At 36.0% G+C, this 19992-nt stretch overlaps 1 protein-coding gene across 1 annotated transcript; it reads right to left on the reverse strand.

Moving 5' to 3' along the window:
- Positions 1 to 6957: 6957 nt before the first annotated feature.
- On the reverse strand, positions 6958 to 14735 carry alg5 (ALG5 dolichyl-phosphate beta-glucosyltransferase). The gene is made up of 10 exons (XM_038278799.1): positions 14413 to 14735; positions 12906 to 13074; positions 12602 to 12648; positions 12123 to 12191; positions 11925 to 12017; positions 11713 to 11826; positions 9915 to 9974; positions 9687 to 9838; positions 7621 to 7706; positions 6958 to 7463 (listed from the first exon to the last, which is right to left on the reverse strand). The coding sequence occupies exons 1-10, from the start codon at positions 14473 to 14475 to the stop codon at positions 7348 to 7350; spliced, it is 969 nt and encodes a 322-aa protein (XP_038134727.1). The 5' UTR covers positions 14476 to 14735; the 3' UTR covers positions 6958 to 7347.
- Between the last annotated feature and the right edge of the window lie 5257 nt (positions 14736 to 19992).

Raw genomic sequence — 19992 nt, forward strand, 5'->3', positions numbered from 1 at the left:
GTCAGAATCAGCATCAGAATCAGATTTAAGTGGGTTTGCTTTTACAAGGAATTTGAGTTGGTGTTGATGGTGCAGACAAATTACATACATACATATATATATATATATATATATATATATATATATATATATATATATATATATATATATATATATATATATATATATATATATATATATATATATATATATATATATATATATATATATATACTACATACAGAACCTATAGCTACGTTGATGTAGCTTCTAGGTCCTGAATGGGGGAGGGAGAGAGGCAGTGTCAGTGTCTGGCTCTCTGAGCCTTGTTGATAAGATTGGTAGCGGATGGGAAGAAACTGTTCTTGTGGCGTGAGGTTTTGGTCCTGATGGACCGCAGCCTCCTGCCAGAGGAAGGTGACTGAAGTAGTTTGTGACTGGGGTACGAGACTCCACAGCCAGAGGTGGCAGACCCCTGGTTTTCTTTGGAAATTTGTAGATGTGCTATCCACTTTAGGAAGATTGATTGAACAGTTCTCTTAGATTTGTTTTATTTAGGAGTACCAAAGTGAAGTGGACCAAGTGCAGATATATGCTATACTTTTTAGTTTACACTTGTAAAAGAAATTAAAGGACAATGTCACTTCCATCCGCTTCAAGAAGAAAAAATAAAGGTACATGTTCTGCAAGGTACTAAAAAGTAACAGGATATGTAGCTGGATTTCCATAATAAGAAGGCTCAATCAGCAGGTCTACATAGTGCATATCTGTATCATAATGACCTCCTACATCTTACTCAATATTGTTCTCAGAAGGGGAATATTAAATGCTTAACAAAACAGAGAAATCAAAGATGGCCAGGCTTATTTCTAGTTTCACCAACAATGAGGAATGTCCTTTCTGGCCTCCGTTTCTATGATCATGCCACTGACGCCCAGGAGCCTTACTGTCTGGCCAGAACACATCACAGAACAGGAGGGGGGAGAGCGAGACAGGGAGGGAGACAGACACACAGTCCCTGTGTTTGTATCTTTCTGAACCGCCTAAATAGCCACTGAATGTTGCGCCAGTGCCCACAGCGAGGTGCAGAAACACAATAACAGACATTTTGATTTCTGGTCCCTAAAATATTTATACTGGAATTATCTGAGAGACAAGCAGAAGTTTATAACTTCTCTGCTTACTTTTCTCCATTGTTTGGTTCAGACTATCAGCTTTTTCACTTCAATCCTGATTACAGCCTTTCAGCACATTAAGCATCTTTTGGGGTAAAAAAAAATAAATAAACTGAGGTGGGATTTGTTTTTAACAAGGTCATTATCAAGGAATGTGTTATCATAACATGGCATATAGATCTACATTTCAGCAGATAGATGTTGGACTCATTATAAAGACACTGCATGTGCATATTCAGTTGAAATATGACCAGTTCTTTGGCTGCAGTATGACAGTCAAGCAAACAGCTGAGGATTCTATTTTTTTTTTAACAATGACAGCAAAAGCGCAGAAGCTTGGTACTGCATCAGTCCGTCCCTGCTTTATGGAGCCTGGCGTCACACAGTCTGCAGCCTCAGAGCTGCAGCTTTATCACCAGTACACCCCTTCCCAAAAAAGTAAACACGCCAGCTTCCTTTAACTATCACTGCATCCAGTCTGTGAGCCGCTGCAGAATCCGGTTTCTGTTCCTTACCCTCTCCGCGCACACCTTTACTTTACGCATGAGGATCGTTGAGAACTAATAATTTAGTTGGTGGAAATCAATAACATCGACTCTAAATATGACCTCTAAATGACGGGATTAAATCTCGAAGTTCTGTAATGTGTTAAAGAAAGGTAATTTCAAAGCAGTCAGTATAAAAGTTGTCAGGGTGAACATATTGCGCAACTTTTAAAACAATAACTATATTTGCGGTTTTTTTTCTCTGATGCAGTTTCATATCAAATTGTAATATTAAAAGAAAATTAGAACATCAACCCAAATTCCACAAATATTGTTTTTTTTTTTTGTTTGTTTTAAATTAATTCTCACCTATTGTTGTAACAAGTGCACCGAGAGTTGAGGATGTGGAGCTTTCCGCGTCTGCAGCGCGTCCAGCCGGTGCGCTGAGGTTCAGAAAGTGTGTTTCTGTCTGCAATGTGTGTGTGTGTTGTAGTGGGCTGTGTCTGGGTGTGTGTGTGTTACGTTGGAAGAAATTGACAGTTGAAGTGCATCCTGTTTGAGTATTTCAAAATAAAGTATATCAAATTTATATTAAAAAAAAGATTATAAAAGACTTTTTGACTGTTTCTGTGGGAAATTTAAGACCAGCATTTTTTATTTATGTATCAAGTGAGCAAAAACTCAATCAGTATTTTTTTTAAATAGTCGTTTTAAATACATTTTAAAGGTGAAATGTTAATTTTTTCTACGGGACAAATCAGTTAGTCTCATTTGTCAGCATCACCATAATAAATGTAAGTATTTAAGAAGATTTAGTATTACACTGCAAAAACCTGGTCCAAAAAAGGTAAACATTTCTTATTTATATAAATAAGATGATCTGCCAAAAGAAGAATGATTATGGCCCTTGAAGTAAGATAATTAGATACTATGCTCTTGAAATAAGATAATGGTTGCTTTTCTTTTTTTAAACAAATCAAATTCCATCTGACAGGTGTCTTACCTACATGCTTGAATTAAAGTATTACCATACTTAAGAAAAAAATTGCAGTTAAATTTCTGCAGGTATTTTCAGAACAGGGCCAGTTACATTCCGCTTGTGATGCGACTACTTCAGACACATAGGTCCTGCACAAATTTCACACAAAAATGTTTTCATATTTGTCATAGATTTTACATATTTCTATGAAGCCTTTTCCAGAACTTTGATTTCAGTAGCCTGAATGGGTATTTTTCTTAAGGAGGGCAGTGCTCTCTAATGTTTGCAACCCTGCTCTCCAGGGACTCCTGCATATTTTGGCGTCTCTTTGCCGGAACAAATCTGACTCTAGATTGTTCTAGATCAAATGTACCTGGGGGACCAAGGTGAAGCCATTTTTTTTTTTTTCATGGGACACAAAACAAAATAGTGAAACAAAAAACACTGCAATAGTTCAACATTTGAAATATTAAGTGAACCAAAAGAGGCATTTGCTGCACTGGAAACCTCAGATATAACAGATAAAAACTGGAAAAGGAAATTGTTTCAAGGAATCTATCATTTATGGTTTCTGTGTCAACATATTTATTTTTCATAAATTTATGAAGCATTCTGTCAGGGGCCATGACAGGCCAGTTTTACGGGGCCACAGGCCTCTATTAGCTCCTTTCTAAAGCAACACATGCACCAGACTGTATGGCTAATTAACAGGCTTCTGCAACACTTGATGGTACAAAGGTCTATTTGAATTAGGTCTGCTGAAACAGTCATAAAACGTGCTAGGAAACACTGCAGTTCAATAAGTTTATTTTGAAGTCCAACAGACAGTGTTTCCGGTGCTGCGTGTCCATATTTTCTTTCATTGACGCAGGTTTTCAGGCGCTCAGTGGCTCCGCTCCTCCGGCAGACACAGCAGAGCGCCACACAGCCTCGGCGGCGTCAGCCTGGCTGGAACCGCAGCGCCTGTGTGCTGGATCCCTCCGCCTCCCCATCATCATCATCATCATCATCATCATCGCAGAACTTTCACAGGATTTCAGATTCTGTGCGCACCGGGTGCGCGCGTGCCACCTGAGCTCTGAGCAGCCCCCCCTCACCTCCCCCGTTCATTATTCATACCAACCAATCACACCTGTTCCAGGCTAATTTAGCTCGTTTTTAGGACAGCTGGATTGTCATATCTATCTGCAGGCTAAAATTTAGTTTCCACAGGCAAATCCTGTAGTAAATAACAATATTATTAATACAAGGCTACTGGAATAGTGATATAAGATCACTAATACATTTGTAAACATTTAAAGAAATATGAGATGAAATGTTAAGATTTCTCTATTTACAAAATGTATACAATTATAGTAGCCTATCCTTGAACAATCTGCTCATATGTTTGATGACATAAACACAGCGCACCTGTGCTGTAAAGGAAGGATAATATTGGAATTCGTTTTCCTACACTCTTGCTCCATTAATTCCTCCAGAGTGGGACATTTTTATAAGTTAATTGAAGTCTGTATGATCACGCGCTGCTGGAAGTCACGCAGAGGTATTTCCCATTGCGGATGGATACGATGCTTTTATTGGGAGTGCCGTGACCGGTCCAGTTAATGACGCAGACTCTGCTGGCGACACTGAGTCTACAAGTTTGACATTTTCACAGTTTACAGCAACTGCTGCGGGACGTAACAATACTGCCAGCTTTAGGCGAAGAATTTCTGGAGACCCGCTCATAAATATACACGGCTGTGTAATGGCCTACCTGTAGTGGAACACAGATACCTAATAATAAATAAAAAAAAACTGTGTTTCCAAGGGGTTCAAGTAGAGGAAGCAGAGTTGCATCCCACAGCCAATATGTGTTTTTTATTTATTTATCTTTTTTTATCTTTTTTATCTCTCTCTCTCTTTCCCCAAGAGCTGATTTCAGAGACAGGAAGCAAGAACTGTGTGAATGATAATGATTCACCGCCTGTGTCTTGTCTGGTTGTACAAAGGGAAGACAGGGAGGACACAAACAGGAAGCGCTCCCCGGGGCTCCATGGGGCCCCCAGACCTAAGGCTAAGGAAAGAAAATACATTATTATTAAGGTTCATCTCATAAAAAACGCAAACACGCTTTTTATTTCATCTACTAAATGTCAACATGTGGATGATGGAACAAATAAAAAAGGGGATATAGGCTATTTCATCTACACTATATATGAAAAACAAAAAAAGTGTTACTTTTGTGGATGAAATTTTGATTTCCAAAGTGGGGGGGACAAGTATTTTTTAATATGAGTATCTTCAGCGTGTTTGACCATCCAATCACAGACCTGATTCAGTGGTGCATCAGATGTTTGTAAAGTGAGCTTCACAGGAGTGACAGTGGTGACAGCAGATCACACAAGAAAAGACGGAGGGCCAATCAGGAGCACGTGGGTGGACTAAACTCTGGGAAGTGGGCTTCAGCTTGGGCTGCGGTTTCCCACTTTGTCACTAAAATAAAGAATGCAACTGCTTTTGGCATTTACTCAATCATATTTACTTACTTTAACACAATTGTTTTTAATTCTACTACCCTGTTAACATGAAAAAATTGTGTTAAAGTAACTAAATATCATAAAGTGAATGCCAAAAAAAGGGTTGCATTATTTTTTTCAGTGTAGTGGTGCACGGATGTCTGTGTACTGAAGCGTAAGATTGTTTTTGGACAGTAAAACTTGCAGGGGACTAAACAGATGTTTGAAAAAGTGCAGGGGACATAACACACTGTTATTTACTGTGTAGAATTCAGTTCTTTTTTATGTAAAAAAAAAAGTACCTCAGAAACCTATAGCTAAAACAAGTGTAATATGTCATTTACTAAGCCGGTGACTTTAAATTTGGCATTTCGAAGGACACACCCTAATATGATTTAGTCCAGATTATAACATGGGCCACACAATTATCCTGATTTCTTCCCCATCTAAATAGCCTTTGTCTGAATACTTTGAAATCATTGTCCTGCTGCATAACCTAAACAGAAATTAGACTGTAACTCTGGTTTTGTTTCATTCCTAAGTATTATTCACACATGGCCCCTGGACCCCGCTTCCATTTTTGACAGGATGAGGTTCTACTTTAGAGATGATTTGTAAGTTTTAGACTAAATCAAACAGGACACACACCAAAAGTTTCATCCTTTTTCATGACAGTCGACAGGTTTTCCAAAAATATTTGTGGACCATCATGACAGGTTTATTTATTTGTAAATGTGAGATGGGGGTAAATGTTCGACATTTCTATATCTCAAAAAGGGATGCTTTAAAAGTTGGTTTTGTTTTGTAATGAATAAGATATTTAAACAGGATTTTGTGTTTCTCAGGTTCATATATGTGCTTATACTCTTAAGAATCATTTTATGATTGAAAAGTGATACAATTATATTGCAAACGAAAAATTTCTTTCATTAGAGAATTTAAGACCAATGTTAAAATTGGTTTTAATACTTCACATAATGCACAGTACATGCACCAAATACATGTCAAGAGGCCTGAATGTTGAGATGTTCAGCCAGGGGTTCTGCTCAGGAAACCAAGGTTCCATAAAAGAACCCTTCAGCTCATCTGCACGGTTGCATCTGGTGTCTCCATCTTCCTCTTTCGTTTCCTTTACTCCTTTGACTCTTCGAGCTTTAGGCCAGACTGGTTTGCTTGTCAACGAAGTAAAGCAACACCAACACTTCTCACAATTCAGGCAAACCCAACTGATACTCAAAAACAAAAACTAGCATCTCCATAAAGATTCTCAGCAAAAAAAAAAATAGCAAGGAGTCGCTCTAAATTTCCAGTACACATCTGCACTGACTTTTGATTGGATTAAACAGGATGAACAGCAGGAGATGACTTGAATCCCCACATCATCACCGAATCCTCCTACTGCCTCTTCACTCTTCCCTGCAACTTTTAGAAAAAGTTTCTGCTCTTTTTCCAAATAGAAAAGATAAATATCTTAACATTATTTGGTTTAAAAGTGCATTTCATGTCTTTATGGGTGTTTGGGGACTCTTGAAGCTCTGACTCGTGTCCATGTTGCACGAATCTTCACCATGCTCATAAACAGGCTTTGCTGCACAATCGTTTACAGGACTAAGTCAGCCCCTTTTCCTTCAGTACTTTCGATTAACGAGCCTGAATAAAACTAACTGAACAGCCAGCTTTTTTTTAGCTTTCAATATCTATACCAAAGATATTCTAATTTTCTAAAATTTGAGTTTCTAGTTTTTATTAGCCCCAACTCATCCTTAAACTTTCTAAATGTAAAAAAAACAATATCTGTCCAGTTACGCAGTGAAGATGTAATGCGGATGGTGAAATCAGTCTCTGCATTGATAATTTTTGTTTTATTCTGTTTTAAGTCATTCAGCACATTTATTCCTTCTTTTAACAATCACACAGAATCCTCACATGTTGATCTCAGACCCCAGTACATGATCAGTCAGACATTCCTTTTGCTGTGGCAACAGAAATGCATGTGTAACAGTGGCCACAAAAAGCCAGCATCCACATAGAAAGGCAGAACCATCAGGAACCACTAGCTGGGTCATTATCGCCTTTCCAATATTCATTGGAAAGACAACTGATTTTAGGGATTTACTATTTCTTCCTGATGATTATGGTGAAGCACAGACACAGAATGCTCCTTTCTTTGCTGTAAGGCTCCATGGTCCTATAAAAGTTCGTCTCTATCACACGACGACTTGTCCGACTGGCTAATCAGTCTTATGTGGCGATTGCAGTTTCCAGGCTCCAGTGATGTAGCGCAGGCGGATGAAAATCAGATCCCGACCCATCTGAAGCCAGCTCCAAAATGGGACCAGTTTGGACCCTGAAAGAACAAAGCCATTTATATTTAACTGAAACCATCTTTAATTCAAACTGTAAACTCTGGTGGTTTGCAGGCTGACAACAAAAGCAAAGGCAATTTTAATTTCTCCTGTTGCTAAAAGTTGAAGACAAGTCGAACTATTCCATTACAAACAAACCTGCTATCTCAGTCCAGTTCACTGCCACTTCCGCTATGGGGATTTTAAAACACTGGGCAATGTAGAGGAGCTCTACATCAAAAGCCCTAAGAATGGAAAAAAAAAAAAAAGATTAGTACAGAGGAGGGGTTCCTCATTTAAGTCAGGTTTTACAACAGCAACATAAAATAAAAAAGGGTAAAAAATGATGTAGAAGGTGAAAGCAGAAGGTAAGCGCTTGTTTTTATGCTTGATTTATTAGGATTTTAACGTAGACGTCTGCTGTTGTCACTACTAGAGTTCAAAATGGGCACAAGAAATGGTGCATACTATTTTTGATATTACAGAAAACACTTTGAGTTAGGTACATTAGGGTTGGGAATTGAAAAGATTTTCACGATTCCGATTCCCTTTTCGATTCTATGAAACGATTCGATTCTTTATCGATTCTTTTTTTCGATTCCAATTTGGGGGGAAAAGGAGAACAAACAGTTTGATTATCAGAGTCAACTTTGTTTACTTAGCTATTGCACAATCTTACAAACTCAACAAGATCAAGACGTCCACAGGAAATGTGAAACTGGAGTAACATCTGTGTTTAAATGAAAAATAAATATACAAGAACAAACTTAATAACCAACAATGTCTAATAACAAATGATGGGATAATAACCTATTTTAAATAAAAAAAAATACTAATTATAAAACAGTAGTAGGGAAAATTAACAGTTCTTTTGCAGAAAGATGAGCATATCTGCTTTTTCTGGAAGGATACAGGATCTTTCAGGGCTTATGGTGTCTCCAGCCGTGGAGAACACCCTCTCAGATGGGGTGGAGGAAGCCTGCACACAGAGGTAGTTTTCAGCCAGTCCAGATAGCAAGGGCAGCGTATCTTGCTTGTTCCACCACCACAGTGTGGCGCTATCCCTGCAGGGGATGGAGGGCAAGCTTTTATAGAGCTGGATTTCCTGATCTACCCTCTGGGCTAAGGAAAGACGGAGCTTTGATTCACAAAGTGACCGCAGCTCGTTGTCTTCCTCCTCGAATAGTTCTTCCAACTTGCGTAACTTGCGTAACGTACGTAACTTGCGTAAAAAACGTGACGTAAGTCGTGCTCCCCAGAGCCGGCGCTCTAGGCTCTGGCGCTGCGGGAATCGAAAAAAGAATCGTTCAGCGAGCTGCCAAACGATGCCATGGAATCGGAAAATACGGAACCGGTTCTTAACAGGAACCGGTTTTCGATTCCCATCCCTAAGGTACATATTTCTTAAAACAAGAGTTACAAAGTTACCCATTTAGATTTCCTTATAAATAAATGTTTAAAAGCCTCCCTTAGACCACCATGATCATATTTGCTTTACTGATATTACAAGATACATTTGAAACATTTAAAAAAAAGTTCAACAAAGGATAGACCAACAGTGCCTTGCAGCACTATTATAAGCACTGGGCTGGAACTTTTTATTTATTTACGTTTCAACAACAAACTTAATGCTTCTTATTTTGATTTTATGTAGCAGAACAAAATAAATCACCTCTTAGCTCTGAACTGCAAAGAAAATTATACACTCTTCTAAAACATTTACAAGCAAAAAGAGACCATAGACATAGCAGACAGGTCAGAGAAAAATTTGTGTAAACGTTTAAAGGAGTTTTGTTTATAAAACAATATCCAGAGTTTTCAACAAGCTATAAAGCACTGTCTAGTTCATTACCAGAAATATGGGAATAGCAAACCTGCCAAAACATATCTGCCAACCTAAACAGACCACTTGAGTAAACAAGATTAATCAGAGAGGCAGCAAAAAGGCCAGTATTCGACTCTGCTCAGTTATCAAGATCTGTTGACAAGGCACCTATTAGCAGATATCACATAAACCTGGACTCATTTTGGAATGGAAATAAGAAAGTCCTCATTTGGGAAAAGAAATACAAGCAAATGCATTTCTTCCACTGTGAAACATGGCAATGGTAGCATTGTGCTGTAGCTAAGCTACTTAGCTTAGAAATGCCTTGTAAAAACAGCATTTCTAAGCTAAGAAACAGAACCATTAGGGAAACTTTATCATACGATTTGCAGATCCTTACCATCGCTCTACATGGAGAGAGGAGAAGGTCTTGAGAGCAGCCTCTCGTGTAAAAAGCTTAAAGCCACACTGTGTGTCTTTGATTCCCCTCACACAGAAGAACCAAACCAGGAAGTGGAAGCCATACATGAGGAATGTACGAAACACAGATCGCTGAGGAGGAAAACATTTGGTTAGTCAATGCTTAGAATAGACACTAGTTTTTAAAGCTTTATGAAAAAAATATTACCTGAGCAACAGAGTCTTTTTCTAGATGAGCTCTGGAACCGCAGGAAATGGCCAAGTTCTCCTGGAGAAAAAAATATATATATATTTTAGGGTATAACATTTACTTTTCTTTCATTGCAAAAATGTATTTCTTTAAAAACTTTATATCAAGAGCAGCATTGATTCAGGATTTGGAAAAGCCCTCTTAAAATGTTCATCTGGCCACATTTCTGGTACTTATATTATGTAACCTTTGTTTAAGCCAAATAAGTCTAAACTAATGACCATTATATTCTATTTGATTTGGTTACATTGTGAAACATTTCTGTGCTCCTTTTCAAAGGTTTACTGTATCTAGCTGCTTTTGAATAATCTCTCTAGCTCTCCCGCCGTTACAGTAAATTTTTCATATTTAAGGAGCCGAGCTGACATCACTGTGTGTGACGGGACATTACCTTGAACAACAAACTGTTATAAACAAAGATAAATAGATGACCAAATTTACGTCTTTGGAATGTTCTGTTGACTAATAGGGTAGCTTAAACTGAAAGAACCAGCTTTTAGAATTTTTTAATTCAGTAACATCGACCACAGGAGAGGATTGTTATTGACGCAGCTTGTCGAGCTGAAAGTCGACTGATGCAGGTAAACATTCACTTTCTTTATCACTTGAAACAGCAAACCTTCCCAAATCTGATCAAGAGGCTCTTTAAGACTATCAGGCTCTCATAAAGCCGATAATGTTACAATTTGTTTGATTTAAAAATATATGATCACTTGTACACATAATTTGGGAAGCAAAGAGGTGATTCTAATAGAACTGTTGGCTAAAAACCTGACATTCAGTATTTGATCCACTAAAGCAGTGTTTCCCAACCTTTTTTGAAGCGTGTACCTTTTGGGCATTTTTTCTAAGACAAAAGTATTTATGATTGTCAAAACTTCAAAGGTACAATAACTGATTCTAAAATTAAAACTAATTTACTTAATCTTTTAACTTGAGCATTTCATTCTTAGGCAATTTTTGCTTTATATCTTGAATAAAAAACCGCATAAATATGTTACCTGGAAGCTATTAAGGAATCAATAAATACGAAAAATTAAATAAAAGTATAAACCTATATTTACAGAATAAAACTGGAGCTCTTGGGAACAAAATACATAACAAAAACTAATCAGATTATTAGTTTAACTTTGTTTTCATCAAGACACCTGAGCTGCTTTGATGAGCTCCAATACCTCAGATGTGTGAAAACAGCTGATCTCAGACTGTTCTCTACATCCAGTCTGTTCCTCTGCTTGGTTTGGGTGTGTGTTAAAGCTAAATGGAACTCAAATATAGAGTAAAGAAACAGTTACGTTTTGGTTGATAAAAGCTTGTTTAATGTTTTAGTTGGGTTCTCACAAAGCAAAACAGACCCCAGCCCTATTTTGTTACCTAAGAAATAAAATATTTTTTATGTACTCTTTGAGATGCACTCATGGACCAGTAGGGGTATGTGTACCCCTGGTTGGGAAACACTGCACTAAAGGATGATGCATCCTCTCCTATTGGCTCCATGCTGTTTTACATATTTTAGTTCCAAGGAAAATTTGTTTCAGGGACTAATCATCAGTTTGAACAGATATTTTTGCAGTTGAACCTATTTTGTCCTTTACTTGTCCTTAGGAGAATAAAAAAAAACTGGACAAGAGAATTAATCATCTTAAAGGAAATTTTGGCTTTCTCGTTGCAAGATATAATTTAACAATGGTACTTTCAACTTTTAAGTGTACATTTATATGAGACAGTAAAGAAAAAGTAAAAAAAAAGGTCTAACTGGTCCAGCGTTGACTTCTTTAAGCCCAGCCTCCACTTTTTCAATGTCTGCAAACTTTGTGGCTCCATCAGCATCTGCCATCAATATGAGTTTCCCTCTGGAGCTCAAAGTTCCCTTTCAAAGCAAAAGAGACAGAAATATGAGTGATAACCCAAAATTCAGCCATCTAATTTACTTCAGAAAAAAAATCCTCCTGCAATCCACAGCCTCACCATTCGTACAGCTCCTCCTTTCCCCCTGTTCTTCACGAGCATCAGGACCCTCACTTTATCTGCACTGTATTTGTTAGTGTACTGCAAAGCAACCTGGCAAAATATCACAAAAAAGAAATAATCTGTTAGCTGTATTGCTGAAAAAATGGAGTAGGGGACACACACACACATATGTATATAAAAGATTAAAACCATTACCTCGGTGGTTTTGTCTTTGCTTCCATCATCAACAACAATGACCTCATAGGTGAAAGAAGGGTTTTGTTTCTGCAGGTTGATAATGAGAAGGGTTTCTATCACACAGATGCTTTAAATGGATCAATGCTTCCACCTAGTGGTAGCTGTTGGAAATAATTTCCTGAAATGAGCTTCTAGATGATTATCACCCACAGATGAGAAATAATGTACAAATTGTTCAGATTCTTATATGATCTTTAAAAATATTGTTTGGTTAAGACCCTTGCTGTCTCTGAATCAACATAAAATGTGCAGTAGTACAACAAAGGCTTAAATGGGTAAGATGTATGCTGTAATAATTTTTTAAAAATTATGTATCGACCGAAATATACAGTGAAAAATTGATGTAGCAACAAAAAGGTAAAAATAAGATTGAACTATACATCAAAAAGTACAATAAAACTTTTCATCTGATTACATCTACCAAGCTTAGTACTCACTTGTCTGTTTTCCAAGTACTGCATTGCTTCATCAAGCATCACAGGCACTGAGATAAAAAACAAACAAACATGGAAGTCCATTCACTTTCTGTGGGTTCATCGTGACATCAGATATCAGAGGCAAAGTTTGACTCTTTGATTGGTGTTTGTTATTTTAGAGTAAGTCTAATTATTTAAAAGTTATTAAAATCTGCAAGTTATTTTGAAAGAAAACTGGAAGTTAATCAACCCCTACAGCCTGTTGTCCCAAATTCTCTATTACTACACTAAAGAAAATCCTTGCAGAAAACCAGTGGATACTTACTTCGGAGTTCCTCATTGTAAGCGGGTACCACTACAGTAAGCTCTCTGGAAAATGGGTCATGCAGGCTTGGGAAGGGTTTCCTCTCTCCTGTGGCTGTGATGAAGTACTTTTCATCCTCATGCCGTGTCAGGTTCACCATCTCTGCAGTCAGATGTGCGACCAAAAGAACCTAAAAGGGGATTTTAATGACAGTTAATCTCATCCCTTTGCTTTACTGCTTAGATTTTCAATGTCCCTTCTCTCTAACTCTTAGGTAAGTGTAAAGAACTGAAAGCACCAATTATTCAATGTTTAAGCTCTATGTTTATTTTGTACCAAATTAAATATTATTGTTAGAAAGATATCAGAGACACCAGAAACAAGTGGTTCACCATACACTTGCCAGACATTACTGGGTTTAGTTTTTAAGGTTGTAGTTGGTCAAAAACTGAAACCACAAAGCTTTGATTGTAATAGGATGTATTGACAAAATGGAGGAAAATGAGCACGTATGACTAAATTCTCCAGGGATCTAAACTTGATTAAAGCTAATCAAAAATTAGGAAACAGATTTGTTGAAATGCTTGGATCAAATCTATAGCTGTGCCCAAAAGTTAAGTAATGGATTGATGTTTATTTTTACACAGTTAACTGCATTGATGATTATGTAATACATCAAGTTAATGAAAACATATTTGGTTCTAAATCGGATTACGGTTAGGGGGCTTTTCAGGACATGGACCCATTTGTTTGTTTTATATTTTATTTCTAAGCACCTTGGTTATCACTTTGCATTAAGACATTGATAGGACTTGTGGTGGTATTCACATTGTCATTACCGAGCAGTCCTTTTGGTCACAGATATCTCCAACAGTCCAAAACATGCTTCAATAAGTACAGACCAACACTCAAACCTGCCTGCTGCCATTTCTAAGCAAGCTCTGCACTGGTGGCAATATTATTCTGAAGCTGGATTCTAACCATTGGATGGGCTTCACTGGAATTTCTGAAGCTATAACGTACAAACCAGCTGCACACAGTTTTTATTATTATTATTCATGCATTGTTCTTGGCGATTCAATAAATGATTTGGCCATGATGCAAATTGTAAATTATAGCACCTATTTCCAGGTATAAACCTGGCTAATGAAGCAAAGATAGTTCCTACCATAACACAGTTTTAGAGAGTCTATTTAGCTTTTCCAACTCATTTAGAAAAACAAATTTATATCAGCTTTCGCCTGAACCAACTATATGAATATTGCAAGTATACTAAGAGTGATGCAACACGAGGTAAAGTTTTTCCACCCAAGTAAAGTATTTATTTTAGTTTCTATTTATTTCCTATTTCATAGCCACTTAAGACTCAATGCATTTATCAAGATAAAAGCTTCAGCAAGACTCAGTCTCAAAATATAGCATCCATTCAAGGTAGAAAAACTGTAGGATGCGTTTGGCCTGCACTTGGTTTCGCGCTTTCATCCCTTTCTAAACATAATGAATTATATCACTGTCAGATATTACTCACCACAATAAAACCAAGAGCTGCCAAGGCGAAAAGAGCTTGAACTATGTCGCAGAGGATATCCATTTTCCTCAAAACTGCCTTTGACAGACCTCCTGCCCAGCTGGCTAGCAGCAAGGCTAGCTTAATTTTCTTAGTGTTTTAATTCAAATCTTTCAGCCGGTGCTCCAGTTTTAAGCTATATACACGAACATACAAGTTTGCGATATCTAGTTCCCGTAGTAAGTGATAAATAACCCGTCATATGTCCATTGTTCCAATCACAACTGTACACAGCAGCGACGCGGAAGTCAGAGTCATTTCTCGACACATCATCAGTTTGAGGCAAGAAGTCACCGCGGAGCGCACGCTGTTGCCACCTGTTGGTCGGAGGTTGGAACGACGGCAAGAAATTATCATTGGGTAGAGTAGTGCAGTTTCAAAAGGTTGTCTTCTTCTTCTTCTTCTTCTTCTTCTTCTTCTTCTTCTTCTTCTCGTGTTTTATGGCGGTTGGCAACAAACTGTTAGTAGCATTACCGCCACTTACTGGTATGGAGTGTGGTTCGTGATGGTTTAAATATTTATCCTGATATATTCTACCCTAACTTCTTCTAAACATACATTTACACATTCACACTTAAAAATATAAACAAATTTGTGCACAGCTTTGTATATCATTCCTTCACTCACAAACACACTTACTATAATTAAATTCTATGGAATAATTTCGTTTTCTTTAGAAAACGAATAATTATTTGTATGTGTTTACTCCCTAAATTTTTCCTCAGTATATCTAATAAATTAACCTTCTCCTTAATGTCTTCAAACTCTCTTCTCATATATCTTCTCTCTCTTTCATATTTATGACAGTCTAATATAACATGTTCTATGGTTTCATATTTATCACAGAAATCACATTTGCCCGTTTTATGTTTTTGTATTTTAAAAAGTGTATAATTAAGTCCTGTATGACCAAATCTTAACCTTGTTATCACTCTTTCCTCCTTTCTATTTCTTCTTCCATTTCTTCTTTCTCCTACCATCTTCTGAATTTTATAAAACCATCTTCCTGTTTTATCTTCATCCCACCTTTTTTGCCAAATTTCCATAAGTTTCTCTTTAATAATACTCTTTCCTTCTGATTTACTTATTTTAACTATAAAACTAATAGAATGTTTAATTGCCCTTTTTGCCATTTTATCTGCCCACTCGTTTCCTTCTACCCCAATATGTGCTGGAACCCACACAAATGTAACTATCAGCCCCATGTTTCGTATTCTGAACAGTGTATGATTTATTTCTAATAAAATGTCCATCCTACTATCTGTTTGGTTATTTTTTAAACTTAACAATGCGGAGCTTGAATCTGAACAAATGACTGATTTTAACGGTTTTATATCTTCTACCCATTGTAATGCTAATAATATTGCCAACATTTCTCCTGTGTATACTGATAATCCATCTGTAATCCGTTTTCCTATTTTTATATTGAATTCTGGTACTACAAATGCTATTCCTAATTTCTCAGTTATTTTTGATGCATCGGTATAAATTTGAATATATTGATAATAGCTGTCTAAATATAACTGTACTAAATTGATATCTACCGTGTACGATTTATCTTGTTTCTTTTCCATTAGTGACATATCTACTGTTGCTTCTGGTAGAATCCAGGGAGGTATAATTGATATTGGTGTTGTTTGACTCATTTCTAAACTATTCATTTTAAATTTTTTAATTTTATTTTCAATTGTCCATCCAAAACTCCTCATTTCTTTCTTTTCTTTTTCCCAGCATGGATTTAAAATGTCCAAAGTTGGGTGATCCCCTTTATTTCCTTGTAAATTTAACCAGTAATTGATTTCTAATTTTGTTCTTCTTAAATCTAATGGCATTTCTCCCATTTCTATTTCTAATGCTGCTGTTGGTGTGGTTTTAAATGCTCCAGTACATAATCTTAGTGCCTGATGTTGGATAATGTCTAATTTGGTTAGATGTGTTTTAGCTGCTGAACCGTAAACTAAACAACCAAAGTCTATGTTGGATCTTATCATACTTGTGTAAATCTGTTTTAGTGATTTCCTATCTGCTCCCCAGTCACTGCCAGCCAAACATCTCAAAATATTCAAGATTTTCTTACATTTATCAACAACTTTTTGTATATGTATATGCCATTTTAATTTTTCATCAAACCATAATCCTAAAAATTTTATACACTTTACCTGCTCTAACTCTTGTTTATATAATTTTAATTTTATTTCCTTGTTTATTTTTTTCTGAGTAAATAACATTACTTTTGTTTTATCAACTGAGAATTTAAATCCCCATTGCAACGCCCATTTCTCTATTTCAATAATAACCTTTTGTAATTTTTTAACAATAAAATCAACATTTTTCCCTCGTTTCCAAACAGCTCCATCATCTGCAAATAGTGAACACCCCATGTCTTTTTCAATATCTTTAAATACATCGTTTATCATAATTGAGAACAAAAGTGGACTTATAATACTCCCCTGTGGAGTTCCATTTTCTACTTTATATTTTCCTGAGGTAGTTTCTCCTATTCTAACTTGTATTTTCCTACCTGTTAAAAAGTCTTTAATCCATTTAAATATTCTCCCTTTAATACCAATCTTGTATAATTTAATTAATAATCCATCCACCCACATCATGTCATATGCCTTTTCTATATCAAAGAATATAGCCACTACACTTTCTTTATTTACTTGTGCTCTTCTAATTTCGTGCTCTAAACAGAGCGTTGGATCGTTAGTGCTCCTCCCTTTTCGAAAACCACTTTGATATTTTGATATATATCCTTTACTATTTAGATAATATACTAGTCTATTATTAATCATTTTTTCCATTATTTTACATAAATTAGATGTTAAGGCTATTGGTCTGTAGTTTTCTGGGTTTGAATGATCTTTCCCTGGTTTGGCTATTGGTATAATAATTGATTCCTTCCAGCTCAACGGTAATTTTCCCTCCTCCCAAATTTTATTATATAGGTGTAATATTATATCTTTAGATTTTTCACTAAGTTGCCCTATCATTCTATACCAGATTTGGTCTTTACCTGGTGCTGTGTTTTTTGTCTTTTTAAGTGCATTGTTCAATTCCGTTTTTGTAAACTCAACATTTAACAAATTATTTGTTTCTTCACCGCTCTGTATAAAATCTTTATATTTAATTTTTGTATTTTCTCTACCTTTTCTTCCATTTTCACTAATATTATTTGAACTATGAATTTTACTGAATGTTCTTGCCAATATTTCAACTTTATCTTCATCTCTTATTACGTTTGTATCATCTATTTTTAGAACAGGATAGTCAAACTCTCTTTTAATACCATTCATTATTTTGATTACTTTCCAAATTTTCTCTATTTTTGTTTCTTTCCCTATCGTATTACAGAATTTTTTCCAATATTCTCTTTTTGCATTCTTTATAGTTCTCCTTACTATTGCTTGTTTTCTTTTATAATCAATTAAATTTTTATAAATTGGATTATGTTTGAGTGTCTTAAATGCTTTATTTCTTAACTTTATTGCTTCTTTACACTCATTTGTCCACCATGGAACCATTTTCTTATCGTTCTTACTCCCTGATTTCTTTATAGAATTATCGGCTGCTTCCATTATTATTTTACCAATTATTAAATTTAAATCATTTATATCCATACTCATGTCTACTTTTTCTAAGTTTATTTGACTCAAATATCTAAATTTAGTCCAGTCAGCCTTATTAAAATTATACTTTTTCCCAATTTTAATATTCCTATTATTTAAATTTAGCCCTACTCTTACTATTATGGGGTAATGATCGCTACCTATTGTAGATTTTTTATCAATAAACCAATCACAAATACCAGCTAAAACATTTGAGACAATTGTTAAATCAATAACTGATTCCATCCCTGTTCTTATATTGATTCTTGTTCCCTTTCCATCATTAATACATACTAGATTTTTCATTTCCATTATTTCTTCTATAACTTGTCCGTTTTTATCATTACATTTACCCCACACTGTACTATTTGCATTAAAATCTCCACACCAAATTACCTTCCCTTCCAAATATTCAGTTAACTCCTCCATTATTTCAATCGATAATGTTTTACATGGATTATAAAAATTTATTATTTTTAATTTACCTTCTTTTTCCCAAATCTCAATTACTACATATTCTAGTTCTTTCCCTTTCCCCAATATCTGATATTGTATTCCTTTTTTGATAAATATTGCACATCCTCCTCCACTTCCCTCTGCTCGATCTCTTCTTACACTATCATATCCTTTAATCACAAAATCTAATGATGTTTTTAACCATGTTTCCTGAACACAAACAATTTCCGGTTTTTCTTCCAGCTCATCAATATAACCTTTAAGTTCCTGTCCATTAGCGATTAAACTTCTAGCGTTCCATTGTAGTATTAACATGAACCGTTTTCACCCGAAGGTCCTGGTCTCCCATCTTCCTCCAACTTTTTATTTATGTTCTCCCATGATCCCTCTTTAAATCCCAAAAACTTTTCAGCTCATCTCACTATTATTTTAATCTTCTCAGTTTTGTGTTTGGCTTGGTCAGTGCAGTTGATAACATAAGCTATGAATAATATTAGTTTTTCCACTGGAATTGTGGCTTTTTCTTCTGTCTGTACTTTGCTTTGTTGTGTAGTTTGTCTCACTGTTTGTTTAATCTCTCTTGTTTCCTGTTCCTTCACATTCTTAACTGCTTCTGCATAGCTTATGTTTTTAGTTGTTTTAATCTGTACGATTTCTTTTGCCCTTTTCCTTACTTCACATCCTCCAAACGTGACTCTATGGCTCCCTCCACAGTTACAACATTTTTCTTGTTCTTCTTTACACTCTTCTAATTTGTGATCTTCTCCACATTTTGGGCATCTTTGCCTCCCTTTGCAGACTGCTGCTATGTGTCCATATCTTTGGCATTTGAAACACCGAAGTGGTGGAGGTACATATGGTCTGACCTGAAAATTGAGGTATCCTATTTTGATGTTTTTTGGCAGCTCTTCATCTTCAAATTCAATAAGGATTGACAAGCTTCCTACTCTTTCTCCATTCACTGTTTTTGATAATCTTTTCAAGTTGTTCACCTTTGCACCCACAACACTTCTCTTGATTTTATCAAGATCTTCATCAAGAGGGATCCCATAAATCACTCCTCTAATTTTTTTATTTTCTCCCATGATTTTTTTCTCCAGAACAGTTCTTTTGCAGATACTCTCCACATTTAAAGCCTTATTCTTTTGTTCTATATCTTTACATATCACCAATAGGTTTCCGTCTCTCAAAATCTTTACCATTTCAACATCTCCAATTTTCTTTTTTATTTCTCTTGATACCACAATGGGACTGATTTTATCCTTTTCTTCCTCATTTTTAAGTTTTAATATTACTTTAAATTCCTCCCTCACAACTTTCCTCCTAACCACCCTTTCTTCTTCTGAGCTACTTCCTTCCAATTCCCGTTTATTACCTTGACTGTCACCTTTTCCCCTTCCTTCATCAGTTTTATTTCTTCCACGACCTCTCCCTCTCCCTCTTCCCGCAGGCGTCCACCCTTCAAAATCCTCGTCTT

The sequence above is a fragment of the Cyprinodon tularosa genome, unplaced genomic scaffold, assembly GCF_016077235.1.
Source record: "Cyprinodon tularosa strain WSP-4 unplaced genomic scaffold, ASM1607723v1 ctg144, whole genome shotgun sequence".
Classification (NCBI taxonomy): Eukaryota; Metazoa; Chordata; class Actinopteri; order Cyprinodontiformes; family Cyprinodontidae; genus Cyprinodon; species Cyprinodon tularosa.